General features: G+C 37.7%; 2 protein-coding genes across 3 annotated transcripts in view; both read left to right on the plus strand.

Moving 5' to 3' along the window:
- The window catches only part of LOC109039507 (uncharacterized), a 217,266-nt gene that overhangs the window by 69,269 nt on the left and 121,928 nt on the right, over positions 1 to 26,069 (plus strand). The window lies entirely within an intron of this gene.
- On the plus strand, positions 4,012 to 21,802 carry LOC140226071 (uncharacterized). The gene is made up of 13 exons (XM_072306528.1): positions 4,012 to 4,016; positions 4,985 to 5,366; positions 7,465 to 7,632; positions 8,565 to 8,824; positions 9,443 to 9,556; positions 12,559 to 12,757; positions 13,485 to 13,766; positions 14,534 to 14,689; positions 15,507 to 15,656; positions 16,301 to 16,450; positions 17,357 to 17,497; positions 18,851 to 19,021; positions 19,949 to 21,802. The coding sequence occupies exons 1-13, from the start codon at positions 4,012 to 4,014 to the stop codon at positions 20,294 to 20,296; spliced, it is 2,526 nt and encodes an 841-aa protein (XP_072162629.1). The 3' UTR covers positions 20,297 to 21,802.

Below are 26,069 nucleotides of genomic sequence, written 5' to 3' on the forward strand. Positions count from 1 at the left end.
GTCAAGTATTGAACAAAGATTAAGATCATTCTGCATGAATGTTAACTCTGTGTCAGTAGATTTTTGAAAAATTAATTTCATATTGCATGGAATGAAACTCAAGTGGCTGGATTTATAATGGGCATGATCTTGCATTTAATAATTTATTTCAGTTTTTTTTTTTTTTTTTTTTAATTTTTAAATAATTCTAACCTTTCTCAACTAGAATATCGTCGATAAAGCTACAAGATTACGTGTCTTGGCTTATCTCGATTAAAATCTTCTCTCAAATTACTTTGACCTAAGTCTCCTCAACTGACCAAATCTTTCATGAAGATGATACGGACTACGTCAATTATTGTAATCTTCCGTCACATTTCTAAGGCGCAATGATACAACTATTTGAACTCTCCGGAATGCGTGAGGTATCACGCCGCATTTGAAGGCGTTTTCAAATCAGCCAAGTTCCGATACCCGGATTATCGTTTTGCATACTTCATATTCTTTTGTTTTATTCCGTACCACTTGTTTCTTTTTAATCCTCGTATAAAAACCACCCATTTGCTAAACACAATTCTAGCCAGAGCGCACTTCAGCTATGCATTCACCACTGCAAAAATGTCACAGGAAATCGACAAGCCCAGCGTGCATGAAGGCTATATTATTGTGCCCTCATACGGGAGTGAATTTCAAATCTTTCTGATAAACCTGACTTGTGCTCCTTGAGATTTTACGCGTGAAAAATCTACGCAGCTTGCTATAACTCTTGTATCATACATCTTAATTGTATCGTCCATGAGTTCATCTACTTGTTTTGCCCCCTGCTGCTTGAACAGCTTCAATCACAGATTATCCAAATGCCACTTTACGTACACACAGCTCCTCTGATTTTTTTGTGACGTGACAGAGGGATGATTTGATTGGCATTTCAGGGTTTTTAATTAATCTTCAGGATTTGCCGATCAATCATTTTACAGATTTGAAGTTGGGATGTAATTCCGATGTTTGTCCCATTGTGCGAGTGTCGTATCCGAAGTGAACAACGTTTAGAGTCATTTTCACCAGGGTAACCGGGACTTTTACTTCTCTGCTGTCCTCAAGAGGAACAACGTATGAACATTCGAATATTATCAGGTTTCCCTGGATTAAGTATCTGTTTTTGAACTAAGTCTTACTTGTTTTTCCTTGAAAGTTTCAAATTATTTAGAAGAAATTACGAATAGAATTCTTCGAAATATTGGGAGAAAAATAACGACAAGTTTTCGCGAAAAGTCGTGTTTTATCGAAAGGTATTTGGCTAGTCTGAGGGCTCATACGGCGTTCTGCCTTAGCACTGCATTTATGAGGTGCCGATAATCCACGCTGCGAGTTAGGCCTCCCCGCCTGGGCCCCCACACTTCTTCCCCTTTTGAGTGTCTATATTATTTTCGTAATAACTCACTAAAAAAACGGTTTCCTAAAGGTGGCCGTGAACTGAGAAAAATCAGCGAGAACAAAGTATATTTCTTGCCTTCGGAGGTGATTTCGTATGGTATTAAAAGGCTCGCAGCAATAATAAATTCTTTGGAAATAACCACCTCCGTAGTGTTTTCAAGTGACCTCCTTTTTACAATGCACTGTACTGTTCCTCCAGAATTATATTTTTCGGGGATTACTGTGGGGAGGGCTTTAAATGTAATCTTAGTAGCTTATCGGAAATGAATTTTATCTCATGCTCAAAGCGTTCCATAACGTTTCATCTTTGAGAACTCCAGTAAGAGCCATTTCTTCCCTCTTTGATAAATTGTGAAGAGACTTAATCCTAACACATGTGAAAATAACGTGGGCGGATCCGGACACCTCGAACGGTAGGGGGCGTGAGGGGGGTCCAGAGGCCTCCCCCAGAAACTTTTTGAATTTTTGAAGCAGCTAATGTGCAGTTTGAGTTAATTTCGTCACGAATAATTACCAAATGTAAGCGCCTTTCCTTCCCCTTTCCTGTGTCACTTCCTTCTTTCTACCTTCTCTTTCTCATTTTTTTTCGGAGAGAGGGGGAGCGTACGCCCCAACGCCCCCTGGATCCGCCTTTGGAAAATAATATGGCCGTTTTCATTAAATTAATAAAATTAACTGTCGGCCTCCTTTGAATGCTATATCTGATAGGCCAGTATTATACTCTGAGAAATAAATCCATAGTCCCGATGGCATATTGGTTCAAAAATTGACAAGAGAGACAGATTTTTTCAAATCATCGATCTCGCCCTTCACTCGATTGTTTGTGCAACATTTCAAAATTTCGATGACTAAGAGTGAAAAATTTTTTTAAAAAATGTAACATGTTTTTGATCCGATATTTTCGTCGATCATTTACGCCACGCCACTATTCTGCCGGGCTAAGGAAAAACGCCGTATGAACCTTCAGGCGTTTCGAACTTTCCTTTGATAAAACATGAATTTCCTGGGAAACTTATGAATATTTTTCTTCCAATTTTTCAGATAATTTTGTTCGCTATTTAACCTAAAGTCCCGGAAAATTTCAAGGAAAAATATTCATCTCTTTCCTCAAAAATAAACATTTCATCGAAGGAAATTTGGCAACTCTAGAATGTTCATACGGCGTTCTTCCTTAGCAAGGCAGTATTGCAGTGCAATATTAAGCTCCTCTCGCGTTCACCCCTTCAATTTTTTAAAATCTTGGCGTGAAGCAAATCGTGAGAATATCTCGATCGACTGTGCCCTGGGAAAAACTGTCCTACAGGATTTTAACCGTTTCAGAAAGGAGATGGGACAAGTGTGAACAGCATTCAAGGCTTGAACAATCGTGGGTTTACACTCTGCATAAAAATGACAATAACGTGGCGGCCCGGAGCTCGGCGCCCGTAAATACCTATAACGCAGCCCGCACGACGCATATTCCGAACGTATTGTGCCGCTGCACGTGATGAATACTCGCACTTCATCTCATGACAGGAAGCTTTTAAATCCATTATTTTCTGGCGCAGGTATTTCTCTCCTTTTAAACAAACTCCTAGCGATCTTCGAATAAAAATGCCTCGTCCGTTTGTCCATTTGTAGGGTGTCCCTTATTTTTTATCGCACATACTCTTTCAAGTCCGAGGTGGTCCGAGAGATGAATTGTGAGGTTATTGATCTAACGTTTACGATAGTTCAAAATTGTCGATAAAATGCTCGTCTCTCGTTAAATCAGAAAAATTGCGACAAAAGACAACCGCACGGAATTTGAAGCGAGAATTTCGAAAAAAGCAAATTCGAGGCGTGAAACTCGTTGTGACCATCCGCATTTACTCACTGCATTTTACAATGAAGATTTTTTTTTTTTTTTTTTTTTTTTTTTTTTTTATAGATCAGCGATAAAAGCCCTCTGTTTGTGTGATGAAACGAATGGCAATTATGTTGTTTCTAAAATGAGCCAGAAAAAGTGTGTCCCAATTGCAAAATTCAGTCCAAATGTTGCTCAATTCTCAGTTTGATATGACCTAACGAAGTCGGCAAGGAAGCGTGAGGAATTTTTTTAAAAAAAAAAAAAATGTAGAATGAAGTGACTATCATCGTATACACAGAATCTCTAGAAATGTCATTTGCTTAACTGGGGGAAAAAAATAAAGTTATGAGACAATTACAGGAAGAGTATCCGCTTCAACATTTTTAGGATGGACATTCTGGTTCAAGTTATTCAAAAGTTATATATTAAATTCAAAAATACCTTGAAATCAATATTTATTAAACAAAATTATCCGATGGATAATTTTTCCACTGAAAGGAACAGCTAATATCTTTTACTTTACCAAAATATAAAGCCATCGCTGTTGCCGCTTTAAGTTACAATTTTTTTAAAACACTGGCATTCTTCATAATACAAATTAAGTGTGATTTAAAAATTAGACCCCGTGTTTTTAATGGTGTGAAAATGCGATCAACAACAAAATCAAATAAGATAATTTTGACTAGATCCATTTTTTTTGTCTGCACTAAAAGTTACAGGCGTCCATCTGAAAACCCTTTTTTCCCTGGCTCTATCGCTTGTAGGTAAAGATGCTGTAAGTTCGCAATAAAGATCCCAAGCTTTGAGTCCAGAGACTTCACTAACCCCATCGATGAGATTCTGCATCGATTCGGAGTGCATTTATTCTCGAGTTATTTCTCCCGCTCTGTCATGTTAAAAAAGTGCTATTGCCAGGATGTTGCCAGATTTCCTTTGATTAAAATGTATTTTGTGTCAGATTTCTTCTTTGAGGCTCTCAGGAGACTTTTTCGGCAATATAATCTGGTGTATGTGAAAATGTAAAAAAAAGCTTTTCTCGAAGGTCAACGCTCAGATTCGTCTGGTATAACTAATCAAAATAGTTTAGCAATTGGTTCAACAAACCTAATGTAATTTGCAAAAATTCACCCAGCAGAGTATTCACTCCAGCAGTTACCAGACATTAATACGCAAATATTAAACTCAAAAACCTTCACATTTTCAACGATTAAAGCGGAAATTACCTTTAGAAGCGAGGCTGTACAAGAATACGTCAAATTTTGGAGAAGAAGGAGAAGACAAACTGTGTCGTAAACTAGATATTTATAGATTTTTTGATGGATGCCTTCCTGAGGAGAGCGAAAGCGCCCGCTTTATAATAGAATAAATTAGCGCAAGTGAGTAATTTCTTTTAAAATTTAGAGTTGCTCATTAGTTATCATCCGGTGAAAAGTAGCGTTGACCTCTGGAGTCTGGACTTGACTTTTGTCTCGGCCGATTGCATTGATTGTTAGCGCGGGGTCTCAAAAATCATATATTGACTCTAATCCATTGCGACCTACCGTCACTTTAAGGCCAACCGCTGGCCTTAATTGGGCTCAACTGTGCTGACAATTTCAGAAGATGTTCATGAAGGTGTGAGACAAACACACTTGTCAAGTTTAAAGGTATCTGGAACACTCAATGAGTCCGAGTAAAATCGAGAACCTCAAACTCATTTTTTCGAAGTACCAAAAAGTGAACTTGTGCGCCTTGTCTCCCAAGCCCCTCATTGATCCTTTTTTTCTCGTTTTTATCTTATTTCATTTCTTTTTTTCAGAGAGAAGATCTTGAACTTTTAATCGAGAGGCAAAAGGACGGAGACGAAGAGTTCGTGAGGGAGTTTAAGAGGAGACTCTACGAAGAGAAGAGTGTGAAAAAAGCCCAAAGAAAGGTTGAGCAGGAGGACAAGTCGGGAGCCCCGCTGAACCTCACCAAGACGCAAGTTCAGAAGCCCCCGGAATCTCGACCCCCGTGTTCACCTACCCCCGCTCCCGACTCCGCGACCCCCGCGCCCTCTCACACTCAAAGGTCCAGCGAACGCGACGAGGAGCTTCACATGAATAACCGTGCCTACGGCCTCGAAATCCCTTCCGAGTACTATCAAGTAAGTAATCCCTCTTGCCGTCAGATTTTTAGTCAGCGTCCAGAATGTGTCTTAAAAGATCTATGAATGAAAATAATTGTGTGTCTGCGCTCCACATACACTTAGTGGAGACTTGTATTTACGAAATAGATTTTAAATGAAATTGTCTTGTACCAACTTGCAACTTGTGCAAATTTGCAACTTGTATCTGTTTGTAAGTACATAGCATACTTTAAAGCATTGTTTAAGCCATATGTGCAAATCATCTTAAAAAATAAAGAATTATTATTATTAGGTACTATTATTATAGAATGCCCGTGTCTAGAGCCGGCAGCCTGATTGTTGACATTTTGTGTTTGTTGGGTAGACATAGATGACATATGTTAAAAGCCGGAGCGTGATTGGTCGGTTAAGTCTTATCGCTGCTTTAACGTGCATTTGTCAGGTGGAATGGACGACATACTGCCGGAAACTTAAGAGGTGCCTTTAGCTTGTCGAGAGTTCCACCCGACATAGGCACGAAAAAGCAGCGATAAAACATAGCCGACCAATCACACTCCGCCTTTGAACCTATGTCATCAATGTCTACCCGACAAACACAAAATTTCATCAATCAGGCTGCGGGAAAAACGGGGAACAACAGGGATATATCAGGGAACGAAAATTTTAAGGAAAAATCTGGGAATCTATTTAAAAAACTGAGTATCTCATCTTTTATCGCCTAGAATTTATGTCACTACACCTGTGAACTGCTATTATCGACCGATTGAAAGACATAATTGAATTTTCATATCATTATTATTGTAGAGAAGCTTTCATCGGCCAGATAATATGGATATCAGGAACGCTTTGGGGTTTAATAATTTGTGTGATCGCTGAAAAATCCAATGAAAGGTGGAAAAATTCAATATTCATACAGCTGGAAACCCGGGGGAGTTATATCTTTTTTCCCCAAAAAATCCCCGGTAAAGTGGGAGAATACTTTAATTTCTTATCTGAGAATGAGCTCCTGAAAATCCGGGAAGGGAAGGAGCATGGTCTAGAAGTCCACAGCCATGAATGTGACGGAACCGCGGTTCGCGGGTGGGCGATGCGCGATGGACACTCCTGCAGGCGCAGTGTAGGCAATTTCCACATCACATCGGGACGTGTGTCTAACGGTGTAGCGTTTGAAGTATATTTACCATGTTGAAGGCGCTATTTCGGGTGCGCCTTTTATTGCCCGCGGAAATTAACTGGAATTTGCAGCGGCAGCGAATGGAAATTTTTAGAAATGCATGCTTTAATTTTGACGTAAATGTGTAAATCACCGCTTGCAAGTACCTCCTCCGGGGGGGGGGGGGGGGGGGGCTAAGGGCTTCGACATGATGAGATACAGATTCCTTGTGGTCGATTCTCTATTCGTCTCCGCGATCCCGGACTTCGTTTGACCTAGACCGAAAAAAAACTTGGGATGGCACGTCTGGACCACCCTGTATCCTTGGAAATAAGGTTTAATAAAATTAAGGTGTCTGTCGAAAAGGAAAGGAGAGGGGGGAGACAATTTATCCTACAATCTCTATGATGAAATTGGATTTTACCCATAGATATATTCATGAATCATGAATCAATGGGTATTTTCATAATTCCGCCTGTCTGGGCCTAATTTGATATTTAAAGAAAAACAATTATATGCAGTGTGTTTTTTCCAGACAAAAAGAAGGCTTGCAAGCCCTCTGTAAAGTTGATGGTACTACTATCAAATAACATACGTTATTGAAAGATGACAAGCCCAAAAATTAACCACCTTAAATAAGAAAATATGTTCTCATAATAATAATTTAAAAAAATGAGCATCTGATAGACATGGCAACCATGGGAGAGCCACTTTGTTTACCTAATAGTGCCGACAATATTGAGGTTAAGTGATAACAATAACAAACCGAGGCATTCGAGTTCCATCAGTGTTGGATACAAATTTTCACTAATAATTTCGTTATTTCTGTAGTCAGGTAATTATATCTATTTTCTTTTAATCCGAATGTCACCTAAGTATCTGTGTCATTAAGTGAGGAAGGATTTTTAGGTATCATTTACATGTTAGCACGTTTTTTTAACTGCATTTTGGCTTCCTTTTCAGGACAGATCAACCTCTTCAAGGAATTCATCCACTCCATTCCCGCCATGCCCTCACGGAAACTTCAGGAACTACGATCTATCATTCTATCAATCGGAGTTCTATCCCAACCCACGAGAATGGCAGTATCAAATGCCACCGCACTGTCCCAATCTGTCCTCTTACGAAGCAGTAAGTAGAAATTATTTCTTAATGAAGGGATTTGATAAATCTCCTACCGCACTTAGATACTTTACTGCTTACTATCGAAAAAGCATTCTCTTAATGAACCTGTCTATCAGGATAATACTTTAAAGAAATAAAAAATTAATGGGTTCTAAATTCTGTTGTTCAAGGTGATTTTTATAATGGAATTTTGAAATACGGTGTTGTAACCTACCATTTGCAGGGTGTCTACCAGTCGGTATAGTCCAGAAAGTCCGTAAAAAGTACGCATTTTTTAAGGTCAGTCCGTAAGTACCTTAAAAGTATGTAAATCTCGCGGAATGTCCGTAATTTTTCGCATTTTGCGCTGCGCATTCAGTTCGATCGCCTGATAGTTATGCAACCCTCTGTGCATTGGCTGTCTGGCGTAGTAGTACAAAAATGTCACCTCGTAAGAGCGCAGTTGTTGTAGAGGAGCGGAACAAGGCATTTCCCTCAATTTGACGGAAACAGCCGAAAAGACCATGGGAATATCCGAAGTAAAGCGCGCGGCAGTGCCAAAATCGAAGAATTACGATACGTCGCAAAAAAGTACTTAATTTTTCCCCAAGGCGAGGTACTTAAATTTTTCCTTAAGTACCTAAAAAGTACTTATTTTATTTTTGTGGACCTCAGTAGACAGCCTGATTTGTGAAAAGGTCACTTCAATTTGTGGCTTTTGGACTTCTAAAAATTCATGATTCTCAATGAGTCTATGGATCGAGCTTGTGATCTGAAATCTATCTTTTCAATTCAATATTGTCAGGCAAGGCCATTGTCAGCAATTGAATCCTTGCGTGAGATCATGCAGGAATCAAAAGTAGATATCACACAGTATATTATGATGCTGAAGAAGGAAACTGTTTTCAGTAACTGAATCTCAAAGTTAGTTTGCTAAAAATTAATTTTTATCTTTTCAGAGCACCAGTTCAGGTCAACAGTCATACACTCCCTCGAACTTGACGCAAAGCTCTTCTTATTGCAGTGTATCTGCCTATCAAGGGTACTATCCATATTCAATGTGGCACTACCCACCATTGTTCGACCCTTACAGTTCAGCATTTTCGGACTATCATAGCACTACCAATACATTGAATTATGGCTCTGTCAGAACTTCACCTGTTGACCGCCTTCCCAGCTTTCATGAACTGAAATACATGTCAAAACCACCATCACCTTCGTAAGTTTAATTGATACCGCCCTTAAATACAATTTGAAGATGCCAAACAAGCATCTTAAGTCCTTTAAAATTTCAGGAGAAACAAATCATTTTTCTAGGTAATCCTGGCAAAATACTTTTCCAGTGGGACATTCTCCGCTTTGCTAGAATCACATTTGTATATTTTATGAGTATTTTTTGCGTAATGTCCCAATTTGATCGCATTCAGCAGAAAGAAACCAACGTGATACTTGCTCCCCAAATGCTGTTCATATGCTTTGATTGTCACCGTTTGTAATATTTTATTTTTCATGACATGTTGCAAGTTTTAAGGTGAATGCAATTGTAAGGACTAGAAATAGTTTACTCAACCATGTGCATGATGCAACTTTTACACAAAATTCTTCCCTGCATGAGTAAAGAATTATTTTGTTTGAAGATAGCAACAGAATCAGATCCTTAATGTCAGGAAGAATATTTGACTATTTTGCCCAGGCAGTTGACGAAATGCCTGATCAGACGATTTGACTGCGACATTTATAAAAGATAGGACCATAATAAGAACAGAAGAGAAAAGTCATAATAGGAAAACATGTATCTATCATTTAATGATTTAAAAATCCATGCTTTTGATTGCAGTAATGATCCCAGCCAGAATCTGACACATTGGGATGCGAATGTGCCAAGTGATATTGCCTCGCAGACAACCTCTTGCGGTAGTGGCAGATCGATCTCCTCTTCGATGGAAAACAAGTACTTAGAAATATTCATAAACTTTCTTCTATTTTATGTAGACAATTAAGTTTTGCATGAAAATATTTTTCTTTAATCACTATCATCTGTAATCAATGAAGAACTTTTTTTTTTTTTTTTTTTTTTTTTTTTTTTTTTTTTTTTTTTTTTTTTTGCAACATGAGCAGCTTTTAAAGCGTAAAAGTCGGGGCATTGGGCATAGGCTTATTTTTGCAGTTGGGTTGCTGGCTTAATTATTTAGTCAAGCATTACGGTATGGGTTTCATTATGCAGGTCAAATTTTCAAATGATCATAAATAATCAAGTATTTCCTACTCAGTTGAAATTGAAAAATACTTTAGGCCATGGCTAGATGCTGAAACTTGCATAAAAAGAGGCTCAGAATGTTTGAATCCTCAATTTTATTCGGTCAAGCACCTTATAATTAAATAGATGCCTAATTCAGGGTTTCCAGCAGTCTAGAAAACTTGGAATATCAGAGAAATTACTGCGATATGGAAAGTCAGGGAAAGTTGGGAAGGAGCTAATAAAGTTAAAGTTAAATGAAAACGTCTTTGAACCCGTGATAACTACATTTTCACATTGTTGGTAGCACAGGCGTCTAACAGGTGAAATTTTAAACAACTGTCATGTAAAAACAAATTTCCCCAACAAGTTATGGTTTCACTATTTTACAGAATGTAAATTATATTAAAAAATCGGATGATGCACCCTCTCCTTGACTACTTCTATCAGAAAGTGCCAACATCGCCAATGTCAGACAGTAATACAAAGGGAGAAGCAAAAGCTTTAAGTGCTTTAGTTACCAATGCTAAAAGCTTATGTATCTGAATTGTCGTGGGCGAACCTTGTTTGAATTTTTTTTCTACCTCTCTTCCTCTGTCTGGCTTTTACTAATCAAAACACAATGGGATTTTCCATATCATTATTGGGAAGGTCCTTGGAGTATGCCAAATTTGATTAATACCTGATTCTGGTAATCAGCAGATAGGTACCTTGAAAATTCTCTTTAAAAGCCATGGTAGATCTGTATTGGTCTTTTCTTGTTTTAAGAGCAAAAATTTCTGCCTCAGTGTTATAATAGAGGTAATTGCTCTTCATCTTCAATTACTGCTCAATTGTTACTTTTCATTCATTATTCTTACATTTAGACAGAGCTCAACAGAAATGCATTGAGTTGCATTTTGGAGGAAAATGAGTTTGGAGTAGTTCTAAATTAAATTGAACTAGTCATAAATTTACTCCGGTCAATAATTTCGAAGAGGAGAAAAAATATTTTGAGTGTGAAAATAGTCGTTAAAATTGGTCCATAATGTTCAGTCTTATGGATGTATTAAACCTCAAACCTCCTTAGCTGTTTTCAAACTTAATGCAATTTGATGTGTTTTGTTAAACTCTGTCCATTCAATTTCAACTGATGCACACATAAAACAGTTTTTAAATTTCTGTTTGGTGGATGAATTAGAGATGACCTTCGATATCTTGAGTTTTGATTTTGCTTTGGTGTCACTGATACATAAGAACTTGTAAATAGCTTGAGTATAATTCCAACACCTGCTGAATTCTAATTTACGCACATCTTCTCAGCACAATAGCACATAGATTCATTTCAATTTTTGAAGATAGCTGATTCGCAGCAAAGCTTTTCTACCATCTGTTTGATCATAATGGGCCACTAGACAAAGTCTGAACTAGAAAAAGTTGTCCATTTTATTCTTAAAATTTCTCGTAAGAAACGAGACATACACAAAAAAAGTTTGGAAATAAACTCCTGAATAAGATATCGAGGAGTATTTTGAGCATAGATCAAATGAATGTTAGATTATATGAATGTCGTCATTTTTATTTTTTCTATTTAATTTATCTAATGTTAATCGTAAACATTTTTGTCTTAATTAGGAGTCGGTTTCCAGACTTGCCATAGTGTGTTTCGTTTTCCTGGTGGAATGTTATGTAGTGTTTTATTTTATTTCTTCTCTGGAGGCCCATTTGATCCATCTGACCCTTTTCATTTTCTCCCGTAGCCTTGCTGAGAGTGGTGTGAATTTGGTAGTCTGCCATGCTAAGGAATTATATGTTGTATGAACATTCGAGAGTTACTAAATTCCCTCTGATGAAGTGTTCATTTATGCAGAGAGTTATGAACATTTTCTCTTGAAATCATCAAATAATTTACATCTGATAGGGAATAAAAGTGGAAAAATCGAAGAAAAATATTCACAGATTTCCCTGAAAATTCATTTTTTATCAAAGAAAAGTTGGCAATTTCTGAAGGCTCTTATGGTATTCTTCCCTAGCACAGCAGTAGTGTGACATAATCACAATCCATTGCATGCTTTTTTCACCCAGAGAGGCAGTGAGTAATCAAGATTTAGGAAATGGACTATGACTATCAGAAACCATGTTAACCGCATACCTTATTCTGAAGTGAGCAAAATTATGCCCAGAAGAAAGATGTTGGAGTGTTTTCCATTGTTACTCTCTCATTAACCTATCAATATATCAATGGCCAAAGTGTGAAACCAAATATCTCTGTTCGCAATGCTGCAGACTTCCTCCTTGAACACATCTTTGTTTTTCCTTCTCTATCAGCGGAATATTCTGTTTACATTTCAAGCTTTAAAATTGGTTTGTTCCTATTTTAATAAATAAAGTAGGAGTGAAAATTTTGAAACACTGCAATATAGTTAGTTATTATGTGCTTTTGCACTTGGACCATTGATAAATTGTGAAAAATTAGTGAGATGATATTGAAGGGCACCAATATGCTATATAAACAATATAACCCCTAAAAACTGACAAAAACCTTCAGATTGAAAAGTTACATATGGCTTGCTATAGAATAAATGAGGTTGAATGAGCCACAGTCCTTTTTCAGTCGTCCGAGAATACAAGTTTGTTGCAGGTAATCTTGATATGAACAATAAAACCCAGTGTGGCTTGTCTGTAAATATACTGCTTGAAGTGCTTTTGCTTTTATTTTGCCTGTTTTTGGTTTGCAGTTTTTCCTGGTCAACTATTAATCAAGATGTGTTGAATTATTTAAGCCAAGAAGCATCATTTAAGTCTGCATCCTCTCAGAGAACGAACAGTTATTTAGGCTCTGAAGGAGGAAATCTTTTCGATCAAAGCCTTGAGTTTCAGAGTAGTAATGATACAGCAAATCTGCGAAGGCTTGATTTGTTTCCCTCTTATCGTCAGGTATTTTTTTCTCCCCTGATTTCAAGTATGTAAACTTTTCCTCTTCGGCCTGGATTCGGAGGAAACATCTTTGATACTGAATGAATGCTTTCAATTTCAAAGAATCAGAAAAAATTAATTGCATTCAATTAGACTTTTATTTAGAAAACTGTTCTCTTTTTTTTGTCCACTTTTTGGAAAAATTAGATGCTCCTAGTTCTTAGAGCTTCTTTACCATGCATCTTTTTATCACAGCACATCTGGTACCTTTGAAATTGATTTCTGATGTGCCAAAGCTCTTATTTATTAATTAGTGTAAATATGTACTCATTTTTTTAGCCTAAAATCATGTCTTGAAAAGTTTCATTGATAATTCTGCAAGTTAGTTTATTGACCACTTGTACATTCACTCTCCTATCCTTGTTTTGTATTGAATCAGAGAGTTTGATAATGCCCTTGAGGCCTCCTCTCTCTCCTCCCCCCTCTCCTCCTTTTAATTGATAATGCCCTTGAGGCCTCCTCTCTCCCCCCCCCCTCTCCTCCTTTTAATTCTGGACAAAAACCAATATGCTAGTGTTTAATTTTGTTTTGTGGTCTATTTTGATCTTTCTTAAACTCTGGTTTACCTCTGGGCATTCATCATTGAGAAATGTTTTTAAAATGAAACCAATATCTCAATTTTAAGCACCTTTTCCCCTCAGGACAGTAAGATGATCATTTGCTAATTTTCCTTCTCTTGGATTTTCAGACTAGCACACCTCAAACGGATGGCAGTCCAGTTTCCAATCCAAGCTTGCAGTCTCATTTTATGACAGCGTCCTCACATCTGTACGACACAAACTTTTCATCTTATAGTGCCAATACCACGGCAACAACAATTAATACAAACCCGTACTCACACACGGAACCAAATTCTGGTCAATTCTGTTACGGCTCCTGCTTTCCAGGCTATCCATGCTACCGTGCTCCTAATCCTCCATCAACCTACTCATCACTCACAGAGAATCACCGCGCCCATCTCGAAAATGCGGTTTGTTTCAAATATTTAACAATGCTGCCTTTTCATGCTTTTTTTCTCCTTCCTAGGACAGATTTACTGTGCATCCTGCTCATTAGGGGTAAAATGTTTTGAGAAAATTAGATGGTCGCAAAATTTCTTCCGAAATTAAATTTGCTCCGATCGAAACTTAAAAAACATTCTCTCTTGATATACTCTCGTTATTTGACCAAATTTTGTGAAACTTTTAGTTTAGTTTAGTTTTGTTTTACACAGTTATTTCGCCTAGCCTTTTTCTGTTGATTTCGTAAGTTGGAATCAAAGAAAATAAAGCTTAAAACATCTGTGGTTTACTGTTGAGGGTATTTTGTACGCTAAAAAGATAAATTTCCAGCATTTTTTGGTGATTTTTAGGACTATTTAGAAAAATCTAAAGTTACTGACTTTAGCCAATTTAAATCTAAGTATTAGGCGCAGGTGGCATAGAAGTAAATGGATGGCAACAGGTCAAGTTCTGTCCATTTCAGAACACCTTGGCACACTAGTTGTATTACAGAGATAGTAATCTCTGCTTCCAGTGGCATATCCAGAGACCATGAGGGACCGAAAGTAAAAAAATTCCTGGACATTGCCCAAAATGATTGTTTGGGGGGAATTTATTCAGTCCTCAGGGTTCAAAAAAACCAACAACCTCCCCTTCCCCCCCCCCCCCCCGTCTGTGCTCCTGTCAATTGTAATTGCTTTAATTCTAATCGCTGATTCTTTTAATACTGTTATCCTCATTTTTTGTATGTTTCTAGGGTAGGCAAGATGCTGAAAACAATTCGGAAGATGATCTATTCCTTGATGAAAGCAGTGGGGACATAACGCTTCGTTTATCACCATCTGATTCTGTGGAGACTAGTGAATTCGATTCGGACGGAACGCTTATCATCAATGAAGATACATTAATAGAGGTAAAATTCAAGTATAATGTTGACAATGTTGACCGCCACAGTGTTTTAGCACTTATTGGGGGAGGGGGGGGGCACAGAGACAAACGGTGGTGCCTCCTGTCGGGCAACTAATAGAACTGCTTCCAAAATTCCGAGAGATTGTGCACTTTGATGGCTTAACTGACATTGCAATATCAGCAGTGTCCTTCTTAATGTGTTTAGGCCTCTGCAGAAGATATCGACTGGCAAGGCAGTCAATGTGTTAAAAACAGGAATTATCCTGAATTAATTTTCACCTTTCAACTCTTTATTTTGCTTGCAAGTGTAGCATCTAGCTGGATAAAAGCTGAAGTTTAAAGGAAAATCTCATGGTGCCATCCATGAAGTGTAACATGCATGAAGTTGGCTTTTTGGATACCCCTCCAGCAGATTCCAAATCCCCCTTAAAAAATCATCATAATTTTTTTAACCCAGCCCTATTTTTCAGAAACGAAGAACCACGGACACAAAACTGCATAAATTTAGCTAAATTTCATATATTTTGGTACAATGCTCTGTATGACTTCTTGAGCATCCTAAGCTTCTAAATTATAACTTTCTATGTGCCAGTCTTGAGAAAAACAGGACTAAAAAGTCAATTTTTCGACTTTCTTACTGTTTACTTTTATTGTTACTGTTTTGTGTTTACTGTTAAAAGCAAAATTCAATACTCCAGCCAAAAGCGGAGAAGCAAAACAAATGATTAAGGAAATGGATCAAGCCAACTACTCTGCTTTAAGGATCAATTTTTGGTCTTGTCAAATTTTCATTTTTTTCTCTCATAATAATTTCTTTGCAGGACTCCAATGAAACTCAGCCAGAAAGTTTCAATCATATAGCAAACAATCAAAATGACGGGACCTACCATGCACTTGAATCAACAGTTTTAACCCAAGAAATGCCGCATTTAGATAGTCAAATTGTTGAAAGCATTTTCAACGAAACAATTGTAAGTATGCTCCAGAATAAGCTTATTCTTTGTTGTGATACAGGGTCCAGGTGCCACCCTATAATTCACAAGGTTGGTCACGATGTTAAGGAGTACTGATTTCTCAAGTTCTGAGTCAAGAATTTTGTAATTTTCTGATTACCTGCATGCAAGGCAAGCGGCTGAAGTTAAGTTCCTGATAAGAAAATCAGGAACTTAACTGTAAATCATTCTTTCATGGTTCAAAGCACCTCTCTCTTTTTTCAACGTAGTGTCCCTTTAGGTCCAAGCTCTGGTGAAAAACCAGCTCCTCCCATGATAAGTGAATCTAAAACCTGTAGTTGAGTGGTACAGAAACTTGCATTAGGGAGAGGTGTGCTCAGCCTGTTCCACAAAATTTTTCGACTGTAGGTATGCACTTTAAATTTTTACTCTTATATCAAAGAAGAAACCGTATTTTGATGGAGTAAAATTTAAAATATTAAGATGAAATGAACGGATTTAACAGGATCCAGCCGAACTGCATCTCATTATACTAGTGTGATTCAGATATATGTGAATTTGAAGCAATAGCGGAAGTCAAAGAATGAAGCCAAATCCTCACCTATCAAACTCAGTCTCTTCAATATTTTAACTACTTGTTGTTTCCTCTCTTTGTCCTGTAGGCAGATGGAAAAATATCAGAGGCTTATGAGAATCTAACAGCCGCCGAAATAGATGAAGTTTGCCGTCAGTCGTACTCGGCCATAGACAGCTTTACCCAAGCAAGTGTGGTGGAAAATGGGAGATTACATGAAGCCAAACAGAATGAAAATGTAAGTTTTCATACATCTCTTTTTACTCTGCAAGGACGCTCCTGCTGACTCAATGGTAATGAGAGAAACATTGCTACCATTGAATGCTCCCCTGTTTAATTTTTGTGCGATTTTGTAAAAACTCGAAGACTGTCAGCTTGGAATTTCAGTAAATCAGCAAAGTTTACAGGGTTTCTGGCGACCTGTTAAAGGTTAGGGAATTTCGTGAGTAATACACCGGCTCAGCAACTTGAGCTGGTGTTTTACGAGAGAGCACGAACAATCTCCAAGTATCTTTTGCCTTAAATTGAATTTCTAGAATCAAAAATTTTATCCCTACTAAAGCGGAAATCAGGGCAGTTTAAAGAAGAAAAATAATCTGAGCAGAGGTTCTGTTCAAAGGGTGGGGAAAGTTAGAGAATTCAAAAATTTCGGAGTCAAGGAACGAAGACGAACAAAAATGAAGAACTAATGGAAACCCTGGAGTATACTCCAACTAGGAAATGTATTTTCTCGTAGTTAGTATCCGATAAAAAATGTGTGTTTAAGGCTTGTGCACTTAAGAAGGCATCAGGTTCATGAATTCACCAGTATTTTAAGAATGAAACTAAATCTCACCAGTATTTTAAGAATGAAACTAAATCTCAAAATGTTGAGCTATATTACATGCTAAAAATTGTTCTTTTTAAGTTCAGAAAGAAGCAAATTTTCTTTTGTTAAAAGTCTGGGTGTTAAAATTATTCGGATCCAGGAAAACCTGAAAAAGTCCAAGAATTATTTTCTGTCCTATCTGTAGATATCCTGGAACTATTTATGTAAAAGAAACAAATTCGGTAACAGAAACCTTTTATAATATGCAAGTTGATTACAAAATTCATACCACTCATCATGTAGAGATCAAAAATTTATTATTTTTACACTTTATAGACACCTTCAACAGAAGAAAGTTCATCCTCAAGTTTCATATCAGTTGGACATGCAGAAAACCCTCCACCCTATGCTTGTCCGGTTTCTGGATGCCATACTGCGTGGGATAGCGTACTTCCAATTGAGGATCATATACGTAAAGTAAGTTTCTTGCAGGAGAACTCAGTGTTTTTTCAGGGAAACCATGGCTTAAAGGGTTCAAATTTTGCCATTTTTCTGATTGGACAAGAGGAATTACGCTGAAACACATTGGTTGGAAATGTATCAAACAATCAAGAGAAAATTGCAAAACAAATTCCTCTAATAGGGAAAAGAACCCCCCCCCCCCCTTCCCATAGGGAGGAGGCAGGGATTCAAAGTTGAAAGACCTGATGGAAGACTTTGCTTCGCATCTCTTCAACAATGAGAATATCTACTTATAATTTGTACAGGCGACTCCCAAATTCAATTAGCTTTTGAATGAATACCTATACTTATTGTGTACCTATCTTAACTAAAAGTTAGATTTTGTTGTACTTTTTTGTGCTATTGCAAAGAATATCATATTCGTTTTTCTTGCAAAGTAAAAAGATGGTATTTTTCAGTACTGCCTCAAAAGTGAGAAAAAGTGTGGTCTCAAATCTGATCAGGTCAAAACAAATTTCAAGAAAAGAGGGGCTTGAAACTAAATTTTCTGGCATTTTTATACACAATATCAGCGTCTGATTGGTGATAGAGGAGAGCTTTTATCGCCTTGCTAGCCAGGATAGTAAAACAAGATAAAAAGAAAATATAGCTTAGTGCCCAAACACACACAGCTTAAATCCCACATTTCCATTAGAAACTGTGTTTAAGGAGACAGAAAACTTCCCTTTTCAGCGCTGTTTTTCTTGACATTGGCACAAGGAAAGTTCGATTTTAGACGCTCATCAGGCTCCGAAGGTAGCAAAAAACATATTTAATCACAACAAAAATTAACCAGCTCTAAATTCCTTTGCTTTCAATGCAGAGTCATTTTTATGGAAATTTGACAAAGATAAAATGAAATAACGAATTTGAATGAGACTAAGTATTATCAAACATATATTACCAAGGCATTATTTACAGAAAACTCTCTGCTAATTATTTCCCCGTGCATTTATCAGAGTTGCCACAGTCAGAGAAAACCAGGAAATGTCTTGGAACATGACGAAAATGTCAGGGAAAATTTGTTAAATCACCTTCATTTGCTTTCTAGAATGGGTTTCAGGTTTCGAACAACAAAGTTTGCCCAAGAACTATTTTCAATTATGCCGCCTTAACCATCCTTCGCATCTTCAATTGTCAGGGATTTTCACCAAAATCTGTCAGGAAAATGCCAGGGAATTCCATTTTCTAAATTCTGTGGCAACCCTGATTTATTAAAAATCCAAATATCTAGAATAATGTGCATTGGTCTTGTAAAAAGTACATATAGTTTGATTCTGAAGTCAATTCTGGAATGTTTTTTAATTGTTTTTCTTTTCTCTATTTCAGTATCATGAAAAGGATATAATAGATGTTTCTCAGTTTAAAGTCAGACCGTACGAATTAACCTTGTCATCTGTGCTCCAAGAAGGCTCAAAAAACCTCATCATTGAGGCAGGGCAAAAGCTTTTTATCGTCCGTGTAATCAAGCAGGAAGCACGTATCATGGCATTGTTACAGGTAGGCATAGCTTACTTATTTTACCAAAATAGTTCACCGCATATTTTACATCTCGCATAATGAGTATATGACTATATGAAGCCTTATGTGTATAAAGAGCGAATGTTTTGTTTTTAAGTTTTGAGAAAATTGTATTCAAAGTTTTCAGATGTGTGTATTTTGATGTCTGTGCAGCAATAGATTCCATTAAAGAGTTTATCATAGAATAAACCCTTTTCTGAAACATGAGTTTCAGAAATTTAAATTTGAAGCTAATGCCAATGAGATATACACAGTGATTCTAAAGAAAGACCACATCTGCTGTTTTTATGGAGAACTTTTTTTAGGCACAAAATGAAATACCTAGCTAATGTATAAGATGAAGAGCAATTGATGTTAATCAAATTATAATCACTGTTGAGTTTGTTAGATGATTTTTTGAAAAAAATAAATATGTATTTGGTAACTTCCAAAAAAAAATAAGGAACCAACTAAATTATTAGTCTTTTAAAGTAGGGAAAAAATTAAAAAAGGTGCCATAGGCATGTTAAAGGCCTACATGCAATCGGTCTTACTAACTTTTTCTATCGTGATTTGCATATATACATGATCTTTAAGACGATTATTGAGCTTCAATGAATGATTTAGCTCACTATTTATTATTTCAACAAATTCTGACATCAGCTGTTTTTAGATATGACATGGTTTTTTTATGACACTCCTTGAAAAAGTATGCCAGAAGTGTGAAACTTGGTGCCGACACTCATGAAGTTAGCGAATTTTAAAAAAGTATCCCGTATCCCTAAAAATGGCAGATGTCCGATATCAGCTGTTTTCATAGATCATGTTCTGGCTTCATATGACCCATAGTCATACTCGACAAAAATTCAAAATTTAATTTAGTGTGCTTTTCACAAAGTAATCAACAATTCTCTATTATTATTTCAGCATATACCCAAACCTAGTGACTCGAATCCAAATTCCCCTTCTCTAGAAGGCCATATCAAAGTAATGAAATCCAATGAGGCCCCGCAATCCTGGATTGGAAAAGTGATGCCCTACTCTTCGCCTGTTGATCACTTACTGGCATCGAATCAATGCCTTGCCGTGAACGTGGCAGATTTGGACTCAGTCATCGCGGTTTTTGCTGATGTCCTACCTCCTCTTGAGAGTAACTCAAGATCCTCTACACTAGAAGAAGGAAGATACCTCCGTTCAAATCTGAAACGGAAAACAAATCGGCCTACTTGTAATTCTTGCTCACATCTGGATTCAAAAATTGCAAAATATGTTTAATCTACTTATTTTTAAGCATTAGAAACTTCTATTTCTCTGTTAACCGGAGGTGGAGGAACCTCATGTTTTTGTTTTTGTTTTTTTTTTTCTTAAATTTTTTTTAGCACTATTTAGAAAAAATGTTTGTAGGGATTCAATTGATTTCTCTAGCTCAGGTTTTTTTTTAAATTTATGTTCTAGTGCCATTTTGAAAGAAAGTTTGTAGAGATTCAATTGATTTCTCTAGCTTCGTGTTGCGTTCTAATTCCTTTGTCTGAATGCAATGCAATTTAATGTGTTTATTCAAAGGTTCCCTATTTTTGTACATTTATCTCGTAAATTTACGTGTTTTTGTGATATTTGTTGTTTAGGATTGTCGGTCTCAACCCTTTTTAAGTCTCTCTCCCCTTCTCCGTCCTTGACACATTTTACTCAAGCTACAGATCTAAGCATTTGCTTTGCCTTAAAACAAGTATATGTAATAGCAGCTTTGCCTTAATGTAATCATTTACTTCCAAATTTTCTGGATATTATTTTCAAGAGCTGTAAAATCTTGTTGGTGAATGCAGTAGTGGCCCTGAATTGAATTTGGCACAACATCCCTCTCTAGTCTGCTTTCTTTTCAAACTCTTATGAACATGGTTGTTGATGCCTAAGTCAGCGGGACCATCTTAAAGGATAGAAACACTACTAGTATTCCAGATTCGCCATGTAGTTAGCAGTTTTTTGTTTTTTTTTTTTTTATAAGAAATTTTGCTCTATGTATTTTATTATACTAAGTATTTTTTCTTCTTGAGGATTTGTAACTGCTCTCTGTTTTCCAATTATCTTTGTCCCCATCAGTAAGAATCGGTTGTCAACAGATAAGAAATGACTTAAAACCACAAAAAGAAATCAAGAATGTTGATGTATTTCATGGGCGGTAGACAGTAGAAGTATTCGCACCACAAGTTGAGAACCACTATTTAATGATTGTATTTATTTAACTAACTCGTACTAAGTTATTGTAACACACTAAGAAGCTTTTTCTCTTTAGTTTGATTTTAAAGCCTAAGAATTCTCCTGCAAGGCATTTACTGAAATTTTGTATTAGTCTTCTGGACAAGATTAGATTGGTATTAAATGGAGTTATGTGATCGGTCTACTCAGTCGTTTCTTTGTCACATGCCCTCTTTATTGGGTCGTATAGTTGACATGTTGTAAGCCGCTGAGAAGCTGCCTTTAGCTTGAGGCTTGTTAGGCCCGACAAAGAGAGCACATGACCAAGAAACGGCAAACTGAACCAATCAAATGTGATTCGTTTGGTCGTGAGGTCCACCGTAAAGTCATGTTCCTATCTCATCCTTGTCCTGTCTTGTCCAATTAACAATTACAGATTTGCAAAGAATGGTCTGCAGAACTTTTTTATTTAATTTTTGTTTTATCTTAACCATTGAACTCATGTTTTCAAAATGTTTATTCAAAGATTGAAACCAATGTCCTTTCATTCCAATTATTAATAAATTACCGTCAATATTTATTACAAAATCCTGTTTTTCATTTTTATTTTTATCTTTTTAATCTCTTGAAAATCTTGCCTATAATTGAGGATTTCTTCTGTAAAAGGAGCATAATTCAGCCTCATATTGTGTTGACACATTTATGTACATTTTTAAATGCTTAGGCCTATCACTTTCAACCCGTTTAAAGACTTTCACTATCAGTTTAAGAAACAACTACGTACGCATAGCAGAAATGTACTTGCCGATTACAATTGTTCTTTGAAACTTCACTCCAAGCCACAAAATGTCGTTGAAGTCACATTATTTGGACCCTCGAGATGCTCACTCATGATTCCAATGTGATTTAGTTGAAAACAGTCCACTAAATACTTGTACCAGTCAAGTCCTTGAACCCTAAATCGAACACAAATGATTAATTCTTTCGTAAGATATTCTCTGTTGAAATCCATGAAAATTGATACCTTTTCATGAAAATTTTCATGGTATTAGAGAAAATTGAGTGAGAAGAGAAAAAGTGATAACAATTCAGAGGTTGCATGGTGCACGATCTTTCAGAATATGTAATGATTGATGTAAGAGTTAATGAAACTAACCATGCATTTTTGTTTTTCTGAAGAAAATTTATAGGAAAGCCCTGCAAGTGTGTAACACTCACATTTTTACATTGTTTCAAAAGTTCAATCATTCCTATCTAAAAAAACAATATCACAATCTCAATCTGTTACAAGTTTACTAATTTTTATAGTCCATTAGTTGATAATCGATAAGTGTCTCGCCTCACGAGCAATCCAGCTCTCTGAATGTTTTCAAAATTCTATTCTCGTCGGAGCCTTGGCCGGTGACAAGCCCCCCTCCCCTGCCTCTTAACTCGATGGCGAGGCGTGACTGATCGATTATCGATACTTGAAGCTATGGTAAAGAATCGATCATTAAGGTGTTCCCCCTTACTATCGATCCCCTGTCCCTTACCCGGATCCTTACCCTGTCTATCGATCCTTTTCATAGATTTAAATGACAGATAAAGCGATATATCGCAAAACACGCCACGCCAGTGCTCGAGTCCATCTCAGATCTTGCTACAACCACCCAACCACAGACCACGTGTTGAAACTTTGTAGTCTCTCGCAACGCACCCTCAACCATTTGGTATGATAGTTCGTCCATCTTTTCAACTCTCACTCTGTTGGTGATGATATCTTTTTAATTTCGTGCTCCCATTTTGCCAAACTTCGTTTGGAAAAATCCAAACTCGTATAAAAACCACCCATTTGCTAAATACAATTCTAGCTGGAGCGCACTTCAGCTATGCATTCACCACTGCAAAAATGTTTAAGGAAATCGACAAGCCCAGCGTGTATGGAGGCTATTTCAATTGTAATCTTCCGTCACATTTCTAAGGCGCAATGATACAACTATTTGAACTCTCCGGAATGCGTGAGGTATCACGCCGCATTTGAAGGCGTTTTCAAAACAGCCAAGTTCTGATACCTGGATTATCGTTTTGCAAAGTTCTTATTATTATGTTTTATTTCCTACCATTTGTTTGTTTTCAATCCTCCTATAAAAACTACTCATTTGCTGAATACACTTCTGGCTGGAGCGCATTTTAGCTATACATTCACGACTACTAAAATGTCAAAGGAAATCGACAAGACTAGCGTGTATGAAGGCTATTTCAATTGTAATCTGCCGTCGCATTTCTAAGGCGCAATGATACAACTATTTGAACTCTCCGGAATGCGTGAGGTATCACGCCGCATTTGAAGGCGTTTTCAAAACAGCCAAGTTCCGATACCCGGATTATCGTTTTGAATAGTTCATATTCATTTGTTTTGTTCCGTACCACTTGTTCATTTTTATTCCTCGTATAAAAACCACCCATTTGCTAAATACAATTCTAGCTGGAGCGCACTTCAGCTATGCATTCACCACTGCAAAAATGTCAAAGGAAATCGACAAGCCCAGCGTGTATGGAAACCGCGTTTTGAGAAAAACGCATTTAAAGTTTTGTTTTTGATGTACTGCGCAGACTTTTCTATGCAGGTACCCTGTTTTTGGTGTTTTTGGGTGACCCAATCCTTCTTTTGAAGGATGCCGGGTAGATTTTGCGATACATTTTGGGTTTATACTCTCATACATTTAATTTAAAAAAGCGGTTTATAGGCCATTATTACGCCCAACAGTCATTTTGGAGGCAATATGAAGTATAAATCATTTTAATCACGCATGATTAAAGCAAAATGAAAGAATATCGATAGTGAGTAAAGGAAGGGGTAACTAGCACCTTATAGGCCCGTTTTTTTGGTTGTTCTTGCACCCATCGATCCAGAGGCCTGACTTAACTCGGAAAAAAAAGGTTTTTCGACCTCGAGCCGTTACCTATCTATATTCTTTCGCTACCACAGCATAGTCCAGGGGACGTAGAATCCGAAAAGCAGACGGGCGTATTAACGACCTATACGCCTATTGGCTGTTCTTGGTGCGGTGTCCTCAATTGGACCTAAAAATATGGCATTGTTACGTCATGAAATGGTTTACTTTTTCTACGCTGCGTTTTAGTCTCCGAGGCTTACTACGACACATAAGTAGTTCCAAACCAAGTGACGCATGAGCAACGCCTTCATCGTGAAAAGATTCTTGCTAGCGTGGCTTTGGAATAGTTGCATAATTTTAAAACCAAATCAACAGTGAAGCATTAGTGATAATGCGGTAGCTTCAGATGATGTTTTGATGAAAAGTGTCGACGCATATGAAACGCCTTCATTGTGAAAAGATACTGCCTAGCGGGGCCTCGGAGGCCACATAATTGTATCATCCAAATACCAAATCAACAGTATACAGTAACACGTAGCCGCAAGTAATGCGGTTGCTGTGGATACTTCTTTTATGAAGCGTTTCGACGTACAAGAAACGCCTGCATTGTGAAGAGATACTTCTCAGCGCACTCTGCTCCCTCCTTTTTAAATGAATGTTTCGTAATCATCGCATCGCATTACAATAAAAATCTCTGCGCTCTGCGGTCCTAAACCTTCCTGGATAAGAAGAAATAATGGTTTCCTGCTGCCTCAGTATACCAATGTATATCAGTATACCAGTATATCAGTATAAGGTATGAAACGCGCATAATTTTCCAATTAAAATGCCTCAAAATCGCTCCATCTCAAACTCAAAATTCCAAAATTTTCCGGGAGAGAAACCCTGAGCCCCCGCTCCGTTTTGGGGAAGTCGACTTCTCTGTGGACGTAGGCACAAAAGGCACCTAACGTTAGGTTGCTCCATGTGCGAAAATTTCGCATGACAGCACTGGTCTCAAAATAAAGTTTAGTTTAGGCCCCATTTCAACAATTTCCCCGAGTTCTCCCAAAAAGGACACTTTTTTGGCAGGCGACCAATTAAATTCAGAGCTATTCTCAATTCAATTTTTCCCCCAAAATGCAACCCAATGTGTATCTGTTAAACTCGGTCTGCGTTTCTCGAAGGGGGCAAAATTGCTATAGCAGTCATAGTATGCAAGGAGGGAGAGATAAACTGAAAGTTCCTAAATTCCCCTACAAAGACGAAATTGGGTTAAAGATTCAAGTCCTATATGAGAAGTTGAATGCAGCGCCTACCCCCTTCGGCTGACTATACAATCACTGCTTTTCATCACTTTTGATTACACCTTCAGCATCTCTCATCTTCGAGGAGCTAAACAATTCTCGCATCCCGCGGGCACCGCGTCACGTCGCGTCGGTCACGATGTGTTTCACCGAGTATGCGTGATGTCACCTCCGAACACGTAGATGTAGGGGTAGGCTCAACCCTCACCGGAAACGTGTGTCTGATAACGCACCTCTGTATCGGGTTTTTTTAATGCACGTCCAAACACGCCCACCCACTCACGAGGCGCGGTATCAGGTGATAGTCCAGGAGGCTTCGAAAGCGAACAGATGACACTCCATTTTGCGAAGGGGGAGAAGAGCTGACGCGCTTGAAATAATAAAAAAAAACGGCGCGGGTATTTCGGTGCTGTGACGTGGGCTAATATTTGGTCGAGTGCTTTTACGCCCGGATCGGCGATGCTCCGCGTGTTGCGTCGTCGGTGCTTGAAGGAGCCATTCAAACCTGTTGCGTCCGGAATCCAGCCAATGGGTGCGCTCTCCGACGCCCAGCACGCCCACCGAGGCTGCGGTGGGTGGAAAATGAGGATGCCGCCCCCCCTCCCCCCCCCCCCGGCATTCTGCGGTGCAATCTGGGGTGACATACTTCTTTTCGTTTATGACCGGGCCGACAATGTGTTCGGCTCAGCTGAA

Source organism: Bemisia tabaci, chromosome 1, assembly GCF_918797505.1.
Source record: "Bemisia tabaci chromosome 1, PGI_BMITA_v3".
In the NCBI taxonomy this organism is placed as follows: Eukaryota; Metazoa; Arthropoda; class Insecta; order Hemiptera; family Aleyrodidae; genus Bemisia; species Bemisia tabaci.

Bases quoted from the DNA above. Each gene is read 5' to 3' on its own strand.
- LOC140226071 (XM_072306528.1), top strand. The intron at 14,690-15,506 runs GTAAAATTCAAG...ATTTCTTTGCAG, and splicing joins ATGAAGATACATTAATAGAG to GACTCCAATGAAACTCAGCC. The intron at 15,657-16,300 runs GTAAGTATGCTC...TTTGTCCTGTAG, and splicing joins GCATTTTCAACGAAACAATT to GCAGATGGAAAAATATCAGA.